Source organism: Halyomorpha halys, unplaced genomic scaffold (genome assembly GCF_000696795.3).
Source record: "Halyomorpha halys isolate HHAL.00 unplaced genomic scaffold, Hhal_1.1 Scaffold1136.1, whole genome shotgun sequence".
Classification (NCBI taxonomy): Eukaryota; Metazoa; Arthropoda; class Insecta; order Hemiptera; family Pentatomidae; genus Halyomorpha; species Halyomorpha halys.
The window spans coordinates 284,095-301,500 of NW_027108193.1; the positions used below are offsets into that span (position 1 = coordinate 284,095).

Below are 17,406 nucleotides of genomic sequence, written 5' to 3' on the forward strand. Positions count from 1 at the left end.
TATATATATTATATGTATAATCTAGTCATTCAATTAGTATGGGATATGAGAAACTCATATGTGTGGAATGTTTTTATAATACAAATAATTGGTTACGTGTTTCTATACTTTGATATCTTTATTATTTTTTTAATTCTCGTTTGCTTTATTGCTTTATTATGAGTAGTATAATTATCTTAATTATAGAGCTGAAGCTATACTGAAGTCGAAATACCGAGAGGATTCAGGAAAGAAGCAAGATTATTCGAAAAAAATAAGGTTAACATAATATTCCTATACAACCTAAATGGGACATGAAACATGCATATGTTCTGGTACAATATGTTAATCTAAATATAACTGGTAATAATATTTCATAAATATGTTGTAATATCTTTATATCTTTATAATTTTCTATCCTTAACCGTTAAAAAATTAGTAACATAATTGTCGAGGAGGGTTCAAAGTTCAAAGTTGTAACAATATTTAAAAGTTAAAAAAAAAGAAAAATTTACATATTTTTGTCCAATAGAATAAGATAACTGAAGAGCTAGGTGAAAAAATATTATGATTTTTCAGGAAAAACATGTATCATTGCTTGAAACAATATTTATGTAACTCCTTTCTTGAGAGCACCTTGTTTAATTTTGCTAAACATTAAATTGTGGTGTTATAGTTTTTAAAAGTCACCCAATTCCAATATTGGAAAGAAGATTATTAAATTCAATTTTTCTTTTAACATGATTTGTTTTTCCACTTTGGACTTATATTGTTAACAAGTTGCCTGTGAAATTATCCTTACACAAATAATTGGTTAGTTTAATAGGCAGTATTATTTATTTAAAATTTTAATCAGTACTTTGTTACTAAATTACAAAGAAACTTTGTGAAACAGTGATTCCCAAACTTTTTAATATTTCTAATGAATGGATTATGGTCCGGGCATGGTAAAAAAAAACAACTGAAATAGTGACAACTGTTTTAATGAGCCAACATTTCGCTCCACGTTGCAGGGCTTCGTCTTAGCAAACATTTAAACATAAGTAAAACAAATAAATGTAAAATTACAAGAGAATAAAATGAAAAGTAAAAATAAATAAGAAAAATAAAAGGTATATAAACAATAAATGAAATTATTCCGTTACTATACTACTGTTTCCGTTTTTATTTATTGTTTATAAACCTTTTTTTTTCTTATTTACTTTTACGTTTCATATTATACCCTTGTAATTTTTCATTATTTTTTTTTTTACTTGTATTAAGTGTTTTTATCTTTTTTAGCCCTAACGAAGCCCTGCAACGTGGGGTGAAACGTTGGGGTATTAAAATACGAGTAGTTGTCACTATTTGAGTTTTTTATTTACCGCACTCAGGCCATATTCCATTCATTAATAATAAACACGGTCAATCAGCGATCATCCAGTTTTTAATATTTCACCTTTAATAAGTTTTTGGTCAGCTCGCGGACACCTCGAATAAAAAAAGAAAAGTCTAGTGAATAAAAAAAAATTTACGAAATATTATGTATTCAGAAACTAGTATATGTTATGTAATCGTTAAATTTAAATAACAACATTAATAGGATGGATGAATTTGCTTTGCCTTAGCTAGTTCTTTTATGTTTGATCTGTTTTAGTCTATGCAGCTGTCATATCATCTATCACATAAATCTATTCGAGATTTTGTTAGAATAGTAAGTAGTGTATTTAAAAACCGACTTACACTCATAGACGGTCGCGAATGGAATCAGACCTCGTAGAGCTTATAAATGTGCAAAGTATAATTGATTTATAGATGTATTATATAATTAAGAAGTATTCTATTAACAGTAAATAAGTCTAAGTTTACTTAAGAAGAGACGATGTGGGTGTAACGAAAGTAAATTATATTGGGCTACGCGAGCACGCATGGCCGAAGTGGCTCGTATTTTGGCGTAATAAAAAAAGAAAAAGTCAATAATATCCAGTTTTGGAAAATAATTATAATAAAACTACAGTGAGAATAACTCCTTTATAATATTGATTTGTGAAATCTATTTAAAAGGGGAAAAATTATATTTTGAAATGAGTTAAAGAAGTAGTGTATTTATATATTTTTTATTCTCCAGCAATTTAAAAATTTTGTAAAGATGTAAAACGGAGAAATGCCTCAGCAATAAATGCATGCATGGCCATGAGACCTGGCAGACTGAGTGGGTTAAGTATTTCACTAAAGAGCCACCAGGAAATGCACCTTAGAGCCTGTGATAGATCGACCCATGTCTGCTGAAGGACTACGACTTAAAAATACATTTACCAACCAATCAACATCTTGAGTAAAAAACTTTATTAACTGAACCCACATATGCAATAAAGAACTATTCAAAAATTTTTGTGAAATTGTGTTTTGCAAACTATGTGGATAATTATTTCAAGAATTTTCATTCTGCAACACAAGTCTGTTAAATATAAACAGGAAAATAGTATTTATTGGGAAATGAAAAAATTATCAACACTGATTATAAAAGAAACACACAATGTCGGTTTCTCATTGCATATCTGGGTTCAACTATGACAGAAGAATTCCGTGTAACATACATTCATATTACCTCTATACTGTATCTATTAAATACTGTCCTTTATTTAATTAGCCAATTAATGAAGTAATTTCTAACTTATAGATCAGATCACACAATACTTAGGATTGCTGGAACAAAATAAAAATTCGCTAAAAATTAAAAACTCATTCATCTCATCCATAAAATTATAAATTTTTATGTTGATAAAAATTTGCAGAATAACAGAATACTCCTAAGAAATTACGGAAGATAATAAGTATGGGTATAGATGAAAACATTCAATCATTAATCAAATACTTTACTTCTTGTAAATATTAAAATTAAAGTAAATACAATAGTTTTGACGAAAACTAAAAATTTTTTTTCGTGGGATGCACCTTATTATTGAAAAATTATACAATACAATTATACAGTCAAAGGCAATAGGTATTAAAGATGTAAGCACCCATTTATAGATTTAAAGAGGAATTATGATTAATATAAATAAATAACATATGCATATCGCAAATAAAACTGATCGAAGAGGTCAAAAGAGCCACAAACGCTCAGGTCTTGAGCTTACTGGAGAAGCTGACCATTGCCTGATTCAGGTAAACTACAGTCTCCACCTTCTAGGAACATACATAAGGTAGCACTGACCAGAACTTTTATCTGATTTGATACGTTTGATGTTGGAAAGCATAGCTGTTTTCCAGCTAACGATAATTAATGTCACTATAGTTGGCAGGAGACCATGTGGAACGCCAAGAATAAGATGGATAGCCAGAAACTGTATACTGGGAAACAGTAGCTCTTGACAGGCAAGCGTGGAGAAGGCTGGTTTGGGTATGGAAATATCTACAAGGTCTGTAGAGCCAACTGATAAAAAAAAAAAAAAAAATAAATACAAATTAAAAAAAATAAAATATATATATATATTCTGTTGCATTAGTCTCCTTATAAAAATTTATTACTGGAGGGAACATGGCCAACCTGAACGTAACCAAGCTTTGAACAAGCTGCGAACTACGGTTTCTGTAGAGTAGTGACATGCTACTAATAGCTCGACAACCGGTTAATTTCGGGCTTATTCGTTTTGGTCCTTCCCTTTGAAATACACTCAACCATTCCGTGTCCTGTTTTTTTCCCAAACAAAATCAACATCCAATATAACAGAAAATACTTTGACGTGAAGTCAAGCAAAAGTCACTTCTAATAATAAAGATTATACCAGAAAATTCATAAAATTTATTTATTCAAATATTTACTCGTTTCATACATTTTATGAAATTTGCCTACTTTGGCACTTTGAAGGACTTATTTGATACTTGAATATGCGGAAGTGCATCAGTAAATACGAGGAGCGTTATCAAACACATCAAGGCGTACAGGAAAACAGTGTGCTTCAATTCATCCTTCTTCCAGATTGCTATGGTAATAACGAAAGGTATGAGCAAATATATGTTGTTCCAATCGTCCACCATATAGTCACACCCAATGATTATGCCCAAACTCAATACTTGGGAAATTGTCAGTATCTCTAATCCAATATTCTCACAGATTAGTTCGGCGATTGGTACTGCCAGGTTTATGAAAGGCCACACCCAATTACTCACGCAACCTCTGGTCATTACTTCTGAAGCTGCCAGAGGAAAAAATAATGTTATTCCGGCTCGATCTACGACTTTGAGAACATCATTCAATTCCGAAGTGTCTACAATTGAAAAAAAAAAATTAGATATTTTTGGTGGCTCTTGATGGCAACACTGGAGTTATGGCAGCCGTTGCTGCCAACACTGAAGTTTAAGTCTATTAGAGTTACCTCTCACTGTGTAGCATAGTCATCACGTGCATGTGCTTATTTCTAGTGTTAATAAAGCTTATGTTTATTAGTCTTCATTTCGTACTTTGGTAACTAAGACCAAGACGTGAATTCAAGCATAATAACCTCAAAGCGACTATTATCAAAATACTTTACATGAAATACGAAAAGAAATTAAATACGTTATTAGAACAAATCGAGTAAGGTGACAAAACTTCCAATTTCTTGGGATATTCAGAAAATTGTAGGCCATAATGTTTCTCATAATGTTAATAGAAGACTTTGGTTAAAACTGCTATCACAACAAACACAAAAGATTTTGCAAGTTGCTGATGTTTCTCTCCAAAGGTATTTGAAATCAGTAGGCTTAATATAGTGATTAATATAGCCTAACGGTGGCTGGAACCTCTATCTCATCTGAAATATCCTCATTAAACAAACCATGAACAACCAAATTCAACTGTAACTGTCAAGATTTCAATTTCGGTCATATTCAACATCCCTTTTTATTGATTCCAGTAATTGTTAGTATACAATCAGGAACTGGTGGACGGCTTCTGAGGATAGGGAAACGTGGAGGACAACTCTTGAGGCTGCTATGATCCAGTAATGGATTGTTGTGAATATTACAATTCAAACATCTAAATCCTGAACAACAAAACAAATCAATATTTCAAAAAAATGTTAACAGTTCACTTTGATTTACCCAATCAATTTTATCATTTAATTTTTACAACAATATTTTAATATTTGAAGCAAAATTTTACAGTAAATTGTTTACATTTCATTCTGATATTTCGTATTGATATCGACACAAAACATGGCAACGATATTTCAAGAAAATTTAGTAGAAATATCAATATTTCATTAGTAAACTGAAACGAAATTTAAGAAGCGTTTTATCCTAAAACATTCCCAATTAATCACGGTACTCCATATCAATATCGACAATATTCCATATCCAAAAATATTTAATCGAAATATAGATAATTTATTTATTAAATATTTCAAAATATTAAGCAGTTTTGGTATAAAATGTTTAACTTTATTCCCATTTTCCATATTGATATTGACAAATTATATCGATAATTCAATAATATCCAATTCAAATATAATACCCTAAAGATCAAACCATTTTGATATTTTAATTTTGTTGTTGAGGAAATGGATATTATTTGTTAGTATCCATAATTTAAATTGGAGATTAATGAAATATGAATGTTTATCATCTTTTTTATGAATATGATTAATACAACTAACATATCCAATTATATTTCAGTTAATGGTGGGTGGATATTGTAATATCTGTTATTTTTGTGTTATGGTTGTCATGGAATTTCCTTTCTTACCATTAATAAGAATTTTTTGATTAGGTATGATATGAAATATGTCTTCCTATGATGTGTTATACTATTATTTTATAATTAGTATTTCTTTAATTCGTTAAATTTTCGATTTTTAAATATTGATATTTTAGTGCCAGTATAATAGTGATATCGATATTGTTAACCGATATAGATATAAACATAGCATAGATATTATTAACTGATATCGATACTTTGCTTCAGATATCCCATCCTTACCTCGAGTGGCTCAAATTCAAGCATCTCTCCATTTAACCATGAACAGCGAAAATAATTTGGGCTCCTGAAATGGACTTGGTTTTTAAGGAATGCAAAACTCTCTAAACAAACACAATGCTTGATTTCCCTGATACCGATTCGAAGATATCTCTTTTGACTGATGCATCCGACATTACAGTAGGTGGTGCAGTTTATCAATTGAAAAATAATGAACCACAGCACTAGGCATTTATTCAAGAAAATTAAATAAAGCAGAAAAAAAACTACTAGATAGAGAATTATTAGCAAGTTATTCAAACATTTATTTTTTTATGGAAGACAGAAAATTTAGTCTATATGTTGGTTATAGCCCTCTTATATACGCTTCCTAAACCGATGGGTAGAAGATGTCACCTAGGCAAAAACGTCATTTGACCTGCATAAGCCAATTTTCGACTGGCACAGGCACGTCAAAGGCTCCGAAAACACATCAGCTGACGCTTTGTCAATAAACGAATCTATTTCGAAAACATTTCCCCCATACTAATGACCAATGATAGCACAAATTACGGACGATAAACTCTTTCATCTTCTAAATTCCTGAACTAACCTTTCAATAAAAAAAATTAATCCAAAAAATATCGATTTATACTGTGATGTTTTAAGTGGCAGAGCTGCTCCGGATTTGAGATTTTTCAACAATTTCTCTGTTCATCTCTTCTTAGCGGTCGAACCACATCTCACTTAATTTCTTAACGATTCGTATGGCCTTTATGCAGCTCGAGATCAAGCAATGAATTCGAGAATGTTCTAAGAACAATCGCCATGAGCCATGATCTCTCAAACCAATCGAAACACCTAATGGACGTTTCGATTTAGCTCATGTTGATGTGGTTGGCCCTCTGCAACCATCAAAAGGAAGTACTTTACAAACGTGGATTGACCATTACACTCGATGGTGATACTCGATACCAAGACAGGACCAAAACCTCTGTTAATCTGGAAATTGAACTCTAATCGACTGGCAGCTACAAGCCAAGCCGCTAGAGAATGACACACTGAAAGAGCTCATCGTGAAAAGACCATCAATGAGTCACTTAGGGGAATAAAATGACAAGTGGATTTTGGAACTACCAGAGGTCTTGCTTGACCTTCAAAATGTTTTCAAGCCTGACATATGCGATACTCCAGTTCATTTAGTACACGACATGGAACAATTTGCACCTACTGGGAGAAAAAACGGCACCAACGCATCTATACTCTCAGTACTTAAGTGATATTCTTTCGGTTAACTCTCATCACCATTTTACCGATCTAAATTTTAAAAACCAAATGATATTGTTTATTACTCCCGTAAAATATATTTTCTGTCTAAATTAAGTTTGTCTTTATATGATTAATAAAAGGATTATTTGAGTCAAAATGAATTCGTTTATTAAAATATATACATATATGTATATATAAACATTTAACAACCAGAATTATTTGGAGTTTCGGAACAAGAAGTTGGACATCCTTCATTTGAAATTCCTGGATCAGGAGATTTCTCATCTGAGGTTTTCTCATCTGGGGTTTTCTCATCTGGGGTTTTCTCATCTGGAGTTTTCTCATCTGTTTTTTCTTTATGAGTAAGTATATCCAGTATGCTGAGGAATTCAGGCTGACCTGATGTGAAGTACATGGCCGTGACTAGGCAGGAGTATGAGGACAACAGTAAAAGGCTACTACTTCCAACCGTTTCTTCCCAAGACAACTCGTTAACCACGTAAGGTACTATCAAATATACATCTTTCCAATCGGCTACCATGTAGTTACACCACAAGATTTCTAAAGCACATCCAGTTCGTGTTATAAATAATACGGTCTCGTCAACAGGAACCAAAAAATAATCTATTGCTGGAAATAACAAGTTAAAAACGGCTAGCCGACAATCTTTTAGGCAGCCCTCGCTGAGCACTTCTGTCGTTACCAGTGGAAAGAAGAATACCTTCGTAGCACGGTCTATCCGCTTCAGCACATTGCTTATCAATTTCCTAATATCGCCATCTCCAATAGGTTGAAGCACTGAAAAAGGAAAAAATACACCAAAACCGAGTAATGGGACTTAAAGCAGAATTGGCTTGAAACATAATAAACAAATGTTTTATGTATATGTATAGAATATATGTTTTGTTTTCTTTCACAGTCCTCCTTTGGGCATTCAAAACAAAAGGAAGGTCACTCACTCACTGCATTATATTGCTCTGTCTCACTTAAAGCAGAAATTTACCTCTTAAAAACAAAATTCTCATATATAACATGCGACTTACAATTGACCAATATGGACTTACGCCAATTAGGTCTGGGACTAATCGTCGCCTTGACAAGGACTGGATATACCAAATTTGTAACTGACTTAAAAATAAAATAAATAAAAAAACTTTCAATTCTGGACACCCCAACCTCTACTACACACATTATTGATACAAAACTGACTGACACACTATCACAAAATTCGACGAGAAGACTGCTCCTGAAGCAGAGAACTGGTCTGCTGCGCTAGTACTGTCTTCATTGGAAAGTTTATTCAGCCACGATTTCATAATAATCCTGTGCGAAGTTTTTCTTATGGGGCACATATTTTCAATACATGCCGAAAGGTTTGAGTAAAATGCCAAAAATAAAGCATAATAATAATGACAACAATTATAAACTACACGAATTGATAAATGGATTAGAATAATAACGTAAAATGTGGAATTTCGGAATTAATCTTTAGAAGTCATAAGTAGAAAATTCAAGTAATAGGGATAGTCAAAGTTATAAATAATTGGGTTTGATGATAAAATACCTCCTTAAGGGATCAATACTAATTTCCTACAATTACTGATATTTTTAACTTCTCTGTGAAAAGATATGCTACAGATGACAATACTGGGAAAATAAAGGGATTCGAGGTGATATAATCAAAAAAGATATTTTATTAGAAAATTCTAGTCCATGATGATACCTAACTAGACTTTATATTTCGTAACGGAATTTAATGTTTTATATACAGACAGTGTTAAAATCACATATACATGACATTAGAAAAGTTTTGTAGAATTGGGCGAAATTTATACTTCAAATAGAAAATAAGTTCAATATTTTGAAAGAAAAGTATTCCTATTAATAATTAATGTGAATTGTTTGGTAAGAATAGTATTATAAATTCAAAATACTCCTTTGTATTTTATAATATAACTATTTCTCTCTCTGTATCTCAAGTACTTGTAAGCATTATGTTACAAAAGAATTTTAAATAAAAGATATTACTTTGTATTTCACTCCTCTGGATAAATATTTCTTTCAGTATTTTGTATTTCATTCCTTAAAAATACAAAATACTTGTTTTTTGCTAAAATATATAATACATTTTTTACTTTATCTCCTAAAATATAATATTCTCACAATGCCTTTTTAACTTTCATTTTGAAACGCTGCAAATGCCTAATCTATCCCTCTAATACAGACCTGTAATAATAACTAGACGTGAATGATTGGGAAAAATCATAAGAAAAAATTGATATTTTCTTCTCGTAAGCGAGATGGGTAAATAGAGAACCCACTAAAATATTTTACTAGACAGGAGTAATAAACGAGTTTATATCAGCAAATCGATTGCATATTAATCTTAATCGCATATATTGCGTTTACAATATAACATTAGTGCATAATTAAGAGACTGAACTAGTTTAGATTGCTTGGAACTAATTTAAACATAAAAATCTCATAGAGTCTAAAACAGCAATCCAATAGTACCCAACAAACTACATAAGGCACTCTCATGGTATAAATCTTAACTGAAAATCTTACTTTAGAGAAAATAGATTTTATCTTATAACAATAAATTTTTATTAGTATTAAAATCATTTTTACTTTTCATAAATTAAAAATACTAAATATTAATTCATGATGATGTATTTTTCATTAAATAAAATCAACCATCTACAATTGAGAATCATTATTTATATCACAGTACATTAAAAAAATAATAAAAAACTTTAAACGCTGTTTAAAATACATGTATCTAGGAAATCGTCTTGATTGGACCAAGTACCTACACTGTCACGGTCGAACAGGTTCATTAAGACTAACTGCACGAGTTGTTCCCTAAGGTTATGTCCTGACTGGACAAGTATAGTGCTATGGTAGCTCAGTTGTACTTGGTTCGTTTATGAACTGTACATAGCGTGACAAAGCAATAGCGATGATCGCTTAATATAGTTAAGTGTCCAAATAGAACTTCTAAAACTCAATATTGAGACTTCACTAAATTCCATGAATTTGATTTTTTCCTCTTCCGACTAAACTATAAACTAATTGCGCTACGCTTGTCCAGTTTGGGCATATCACAAGGCCGTGTTATAATTGAACATGGAGCCACTGCAAAGTTAGCACTTCAACTAGCTCAGCTACCAACGGACTGGGCTACTACACTACTTATACCCAACAGCCGTGAAGTCCCTTCAGCGATATCAAAATACACTCACTTCCTTTAACCCATTATTCCCTTCTCTCACCCCACCCCCTTCCAGCGAGGTCGCAGGGCAGGAAGGGTCCCATCAATCCTGTTAACATAACCATTTGACCTCTCCTTGTATTCCCTCTTTTTTCTTCTTTCCCCTAACCCCTAATTTTTTTTAAACGTGATATCTCGTTATTTATTTATTTTTTTCATCGTCAAACGGAGGTCCCTCACCTCCAGATATCTCAACAATAGAACCAACTCGGAAATCACATCAATAAAATATAACATAATATGCTTCAGTTTTTGAATTATGTTAGTTTTCCATAGCATAGTGTTGCTCTTTCATATATTTACTATTGCTTCAGAGGGATCTGAAAAAAAAAAAACATTCCTCAGTAACATCAAGTAGTAACATCTGATGTGATGTGGATCAATATATTCTTCCACGACTTGGGAAATTGACTCATATGTTCTTATTTCAAGCTTGTTCTTATCAGTCACCTCCCCTATCCTCTCCATCAACTCTGACCTTTCATCAGGACCGACAGCGAAGACCTTAAGACACTTCACTAAGTTTCCGTTTCTGCAAGAAACTTCAGCAAATGTCTGTAAGACTTACCATCCCCTTCATAACCGTAAACGAATACCTTATGGAATGAATTTTTCATTCTGCGAAGATTACGGCGAATACCCATAAAGCTCAGCAATTATCCTGTTAATCATAGTCGTGGTCTTCTAATGTAGAGTACCTCCCTCTTAAATTCGTGCCAGGATTTTTTTCTACACAGCCACCTCGAGGTATTCTTTCAAATATGATTCACTTTAACCACAACAAAGACTTATGCGAATAGGAAATTAATGACTAACGATAATGTCGCAAAACATTATACACAAATTATTGTATTCTTTCGTTTATTTTATTTTATTTATATTATTTTACGACCTTTTCATTTCCATAATATAGCATATTGTTAATTTCAATAGTTAAATCAATGCATATTGGTTCTGAGTTATTAATACAATAATTTTTACAAAACTAGTCTAGTGCTAAAATGGTTAACTGATTTCAATACCGCTTATGAGGAGATAATGCTAGTTTTTCTTTTGAAGATCTTATTTTAGAATTTGATTTCTCCTCAAAGTACAACTTATTGCCCCAAAAATGTCCCTATATCTCTAGTTATAGTGAAGGAGGATAGAGTAATGTTGTTTGAAGGTGTTCGTAGACAAAGATTTTTGAAACAATCTGTTAATTTTTAAAAAAACTTGGGCTGATAACATAACTAAGAAATAAAAGATCTGGCAATAGACCTGTCCAACATTTTACAGACTAGTCAACCAGACCATAATTATTTTAATTTTTTAAAACTTTATTTATTTGACAATACTTCAATGTTCATTACTAGAGGCCGGATTTCTATGCAGTAAAAAAACTGTAGAACATACAGTAAAAATCCAAAAATGTACAAAATCATAATTTAACTTAAATCGCAATTTTATGTTTTAAAAAGAATATGCTTGTAGAAAGGAATATTCAAAAATATTCTTCTTATCAAAATTCCTTTTTAATTTCCCCAAACAATTTCACATATCATGTTTTTCTGCTTAGGTTTTTAATTTGTATTATACCACTAACCAACAAACTAAAAAGTAATGGGACAATTTAGGAAAATTTTAAAAAGTTTGATTAAATATTCATTATAGTATATTTTAATATTCATATCAGACAAATTGATATTGGTTTGATTTTTATTTAAAATAATATACATAGCTAATATATTATAGTATATAAAAGAAAAAAAAAATTGAAATTCCTAATATTCACAACAGAGTCAGAGGGAAGACTGAAAGGCCTTCATGCCCACCAAAAAGGTGGAGTGGTAAAAGTTAAAAACAAGAACTTTGAACATTATCAATAACAAGCTTATTCTAGAGAGACTTTCAAATGTACCCAAAATCACTAGTTAATACAATTTCAAGAATATTCTTTACTTGTATTCTTTCAGCTTCATATGTTCTGCATAATCTCAAATTTATCAATTACTAAATATAAATTAAAAATGGAAAACAAGACCGACTAAGAATGAATATTGGCAAACATGCACCCATATATGTTTAATATGAGAAATTTAGTTTAGGCATTAAATTTTATGCAAACAAATCAAAATTTATCACAAATAGAGCAAAAACGTGAATTTTGTGCAAAAAAGAACAACCTAAAACATGCAAAATTTTTTCCAACCCCAAAACTTGTTATTTTGTGCAAAAATAAACATAGTGTTATATGAATGTGTTTTCCATGATTCGAATTTCTGTAAAGGTCAGGTGAAAGTTGAAGCTGAACAAAATATGTAATTGCACAAAAATCCGGTCTCAAGTTATTAAGTTTAATATTTCTTACAGCTTTCCACAGACATTGCATCACAGAGTAGCTGACTAACTATAATTTCAATTAAAAACAGAATGTTTCAATTATTATGTAGTAAAGGTTATTTACTCATTAATGATCCCTCCCCCCTCCTAATTTAAAAATATAAAAATCAACATATATAGTATACTTATATAAGTTCACATTATTACTTTCAGAAATTAGTTAAAGTTGTGAATTTTATTTTGTATTCAAAAGCTTAAAACTTATTGTTGCATAAATTATTAACAAATTGTACTATGAATTTTTAAACAATGGTTTTAGAATCTGACCTGGGTCACACTCAACAGCCAAGTTTTAGATATTGAAGGGTCAGAGGATTCTTTCTTCCATTAAAACCATATTATTTATGTTCACTATTTTCTAAAGAACATATATAAAAAACACAAGAGAAACAAATGTTAAGTGGTTTAAACATCATATTAGCAGTTTATCTTATTGTTTAGCTTTAATAGTGGCACATCTGACAAAATAAATTTCTATTATACTTTGTGTTTGACATCTTCTGTAGATTTGACTGTATACTGGCGTTATTTTGTGGCTGCCTTCCTAGCTTTGGAAAAGTCTGAAGGATGGCTCCAATAGAGATACTATTCCAAATGAACAACATTATTTTGGGATTACAGGCGATTCCAAATAAAATCAAAAATCTTTTTTTTCAGATGTTCCAATACTAAAGCAAATCAATGACTTTAGCAACCTCAACATATTTATTAATAGATAAAAGCGGAGTAGCAGTAAATAATGGTTCAATTTAGCTTTATTTTGTATTCGAAATGTATTGAATTTAATACAATACCTATATCTTCATCTTATTAGGTATTGAACATCTGGATTTTTTTTAATTCCCCCATAATCATGTTATCATTACGTTTATTTTATCAAGAATATATGAAAGTGTTTCTTCATCTCATTACAGACTTTTGATCCTTCTCTTTTCGATGAATTTGATTATTAATGATTTATTAACTTTAATAGTTGAATGAAATTTATGTCCAGTAATGTTAATATATCACTTCAATGGATGAAACCTTCAGGAATCTTTAAAGAGAAGATTTGGTATTGTCTGATTTATAAGTGTGGCATAAAGACCAACAGCAGCAGCCATGACCATTATTCGTGTAGCTTCACACATTTTGCTATCAACAGACTCTTCAGCAATAAATCCTAGTAATGAAAAGATATAATACCAGTGGCTTTGCTGGAAATCACAAATGATTATGAAAATGGCAGAAGCACCATGAGAAGCATAAACAGCGGCTTTTTCGAGGTCAAGTACAGTTATTTCACCAATGGGAAAATAGAGAAGAAAATACTTTAATATCTCTGGTTCAAATTTTGTTATATTCATTACTTCCATTGAGTACAGGGGATACGATAAATTATATAAGGCATGCTCTAGCCTCCTCAAAGTCTTCTCAAAATCAAATGCACTTCTTAATGACTCACTCTGGTATGCAACTGTAAAGAAAAATATATCTGAATCCTAATACCCCTTTTTCAAATAACACAAACAAATTATCATTATAATTTTCATTGATTGTGAATTATTTCATTTTACTTATTCATTTTTAATAAAAACTGCAATCAAATTCGTAGAATCAAAAAAGAAGTTGCTTATATAATATTTATATTTTTGAAGTATAAAAATTATATATACCACAGATATATAATATATATATATATAAATATATACATCTTAAAATTAATAAAACAAAAGTTAATGTTAATTATTTATAGTAATGGTTAGTCTAAACAAACAAAACTTAAAATACTACTTATTTATTGAAATATGTATTGTTACATACTATATACCCTTTACACATATTTATATATCAATAGTTTGATCATTTAAAATAATGTTTTTAGGTATAAAGTTCTGTAAATAAATAAGAATCTTAATTGTGCTTTGGAAATAGTTAAAATTTAAACACTTAATAGAAAACTTTTCTCAATTATCCTTTACCAAGTGTTATGTTATATATACATATATCCTAAAAGAAGATATACAAGGTTCAAAATAAGTTATGAAAAATTTTAAGTATATTTAACTAAGGGATTAAATTAAATAATCCATCCTTAAATATAATTAACTGTGATGAATAATATTTATGAAAAAACAAACAAAAACTATGTAAAAATGCTTTTATATTGCTTTCAAAAGTTTAGGGAATATATCCATTCATAATAAGCAGCGCCAACAAGACCCCAAGAGCTAGTAGAGGATCATGTGCTTCTTTAATATCACCAATTTTTTTAAACAAAATATCTGCAACAAATGGAAGTGGGAAAATAACACTTCCCCAGAATTCAGGCTTTTGCTGGCCGCAAGTAATCGCTGAACCAGCTGTCATTGAATGGGCAACAGCCAGTATATCTCCCTCTTTCAGCTTTTCCTGATCCACCTCAAATCCTACAAAGTCTGCTGCAGGGCCTAACAATTGAAGAAGACTGAATGCTGGCCTCATACATTTACAACTCATAATGTCCATAGCAAGCAATGGAAACCCAAAATTATCAACAAATTTAAAGAGGTGCTTTTTCACAGCTTTGAAATTTTCATCACTGATGTCGACTGGAAAGAAAAAAAAAATATGAGATCTATGCATGATGTTGCATGAAAAGTAATAACATTAAAAAAAAAAATCTCTTTAAAAGAAAAATACTTTATTACATTATTATTTATTATTTTTCATAACTGGTGCTCTGTTTATCAAACTAAATGTGTTTTGGAACATAAGTAGATTAAAAATTTATTTTTATTAACATCTCTATATCCAAATGTACAGAACTCATATTTTAATGCTATTTTGTATTACAAAACTTTTACTGAAATATTTTTGCAACTATTTCATTTATAAAATTATTTGAAACAAATAATAATGACAGCAAGTCTAAAATAACAAAGAGACAATTGGATGAATAGCAGATGTGGAGGAATCTTCAATGCAATAAATTTAAAAAAAAATAATAATTCTACAGTCAGAGCTGGATTTGCCTATTAGGACCACAAGGCCTTATCCTAGAGGTCCACAATGCCGGGAGGAAAGGGTGTGGGGAGACACATGCTAAAAAAAAAAAAAAAATGTTTATATAATTAAGAAAATATTTATGAGTAAGGAATAAGCCTTTTAATAAATGATAAGTGATGTTATTGTATGATAAAATGAAAACTGTCCTCTTAACCATTCTTTCCTTGAGAAAATGCCTCACCGACTGTCAGTCTCCACTTCAATGTTACAATGCGGGGGCATGAAAACTTTTTATCATAGAAGCATCCAAACTTTAAATCCAGCCCTGCATATAGTAAATTAATGAGTACTGGTGTTAACACTATGATGAATTAAATAATAAATTCATTGATTTTAAGATTCAATTAGTAACATTACACCTGATTTTTATCAGAAAAACTAGGTACCTTAACTTGTGGACTCATATCAAAAAAAGTGTGAACAATGTGATAGTGATAAGTTGATAGTTGATTGCGGATATAAGTCTGGTCAGTGAAGAACACAAATAAGCTTAAACAAAGTTATTAGTGCCAAAATTTCGAGCTTTTATCAAGGCTAAGTGTTGAACATGGATGTGGTGGACACAAATAAAATGTTTTTACGTTTTCATTTGTTACAGTTATATAACATAAAACGTTCTTACAATTAACACTATGATGATAGCTCTTATTCTAGAAAACAAAGAACACAAGTTCACAACAAAGGCTTGACAACTACTCATAGACAAACAAAAGAACATAACGGTTAGTGAACTACAATCGATATATTCACTGTTTGCCACAGAGCAGCTAGTTATAATAAAAATGAATTTTTATATCACACTTCAACACACCCTGTTAAATATTCATTTTTTCAAATTAAGTTTAACATAATTTTTCTTATACAAACAAAAAACAGGATTTTCAATTTACAATATTTTACATACATTAACAAAATAATTTTTAATTTACAATATTAGTTTTGTGCACAGAAAAAACAATAAAAAAATTGTTAGTTATATATATTTTTTTTTATTAATGTTTCACAATCATTCACTTTGACACAAATTATTCAAAAATCCCCACCTGGTTTTCTGTCCTTTTGTATATGATTTGGACTTCTCCTCTTTCGACTCTATCCTGACTTTTCAGTCAGAATTATAATTCTCTGAAGATATTATGAACTTTTCGATCAACAGAGGGTTTAACTGTATTTATTGGATCACTAAATCCCTTTTTCTTTCTGTGTTTCTTCTCCTTCTTAGTATAGTACATTATATTTATACGATTATATTTCGATTATAATTATATTATATTATGAGGTGTAGATAGTTGACCGTAGATTATTGCTTGGAGAAGTTTGTCGGGGGGTGTGGTCAGCAAAGAGTTTTAACAAAGAGTTGTAGTTGTTGTTATCTCTTTTGTTCTATAGCCCTGATGAAGACCTGAAACTCAGGTCGAAACGACGGCATAAAATAAATAAATATGGTTTTGTTTATTTATGTTTGTTGTTGTTATCTCTTTTGTTCTATAGCCCTGATGAAGACCTGAAACTCAGGTCGAAACGTCGGCATAAAATAAGTAAATATGGTTTTGTTTAT

General features: G+C 30.6%; 1 protein-coding gene across 2 annotated transcripts in view; it reads right to left on the reverse strand.

Moving 5' to 3' along the window:
• Positions 1–7,319: 7,319 nt before the first annotated feature.
• LOC106688475 (uncharacterized) overlaps positions 7,320–17,406 on the reverse strand; it is an 18,996-nt gene continuing 8,909 nt past the window's right edge. The window contains exon 2 of one of the 2 annotated variants that reach the window (XM_014432955.2): positions 7,320–7,963. In XM_014432955.2, the coding sequence (XP_014288441.1) occupies positions 7,368–7,963 (596 nt within the window). In that variant the 3' untranslated portion in view covers positions 7,320–7,367. Of the gene's footprint in view, positions 7,964–14,947; positions 15,392–17,406 lie in introns of those variants that run through there. The other variant, XM_014432957.2, reaches the window with a different exon arrangement.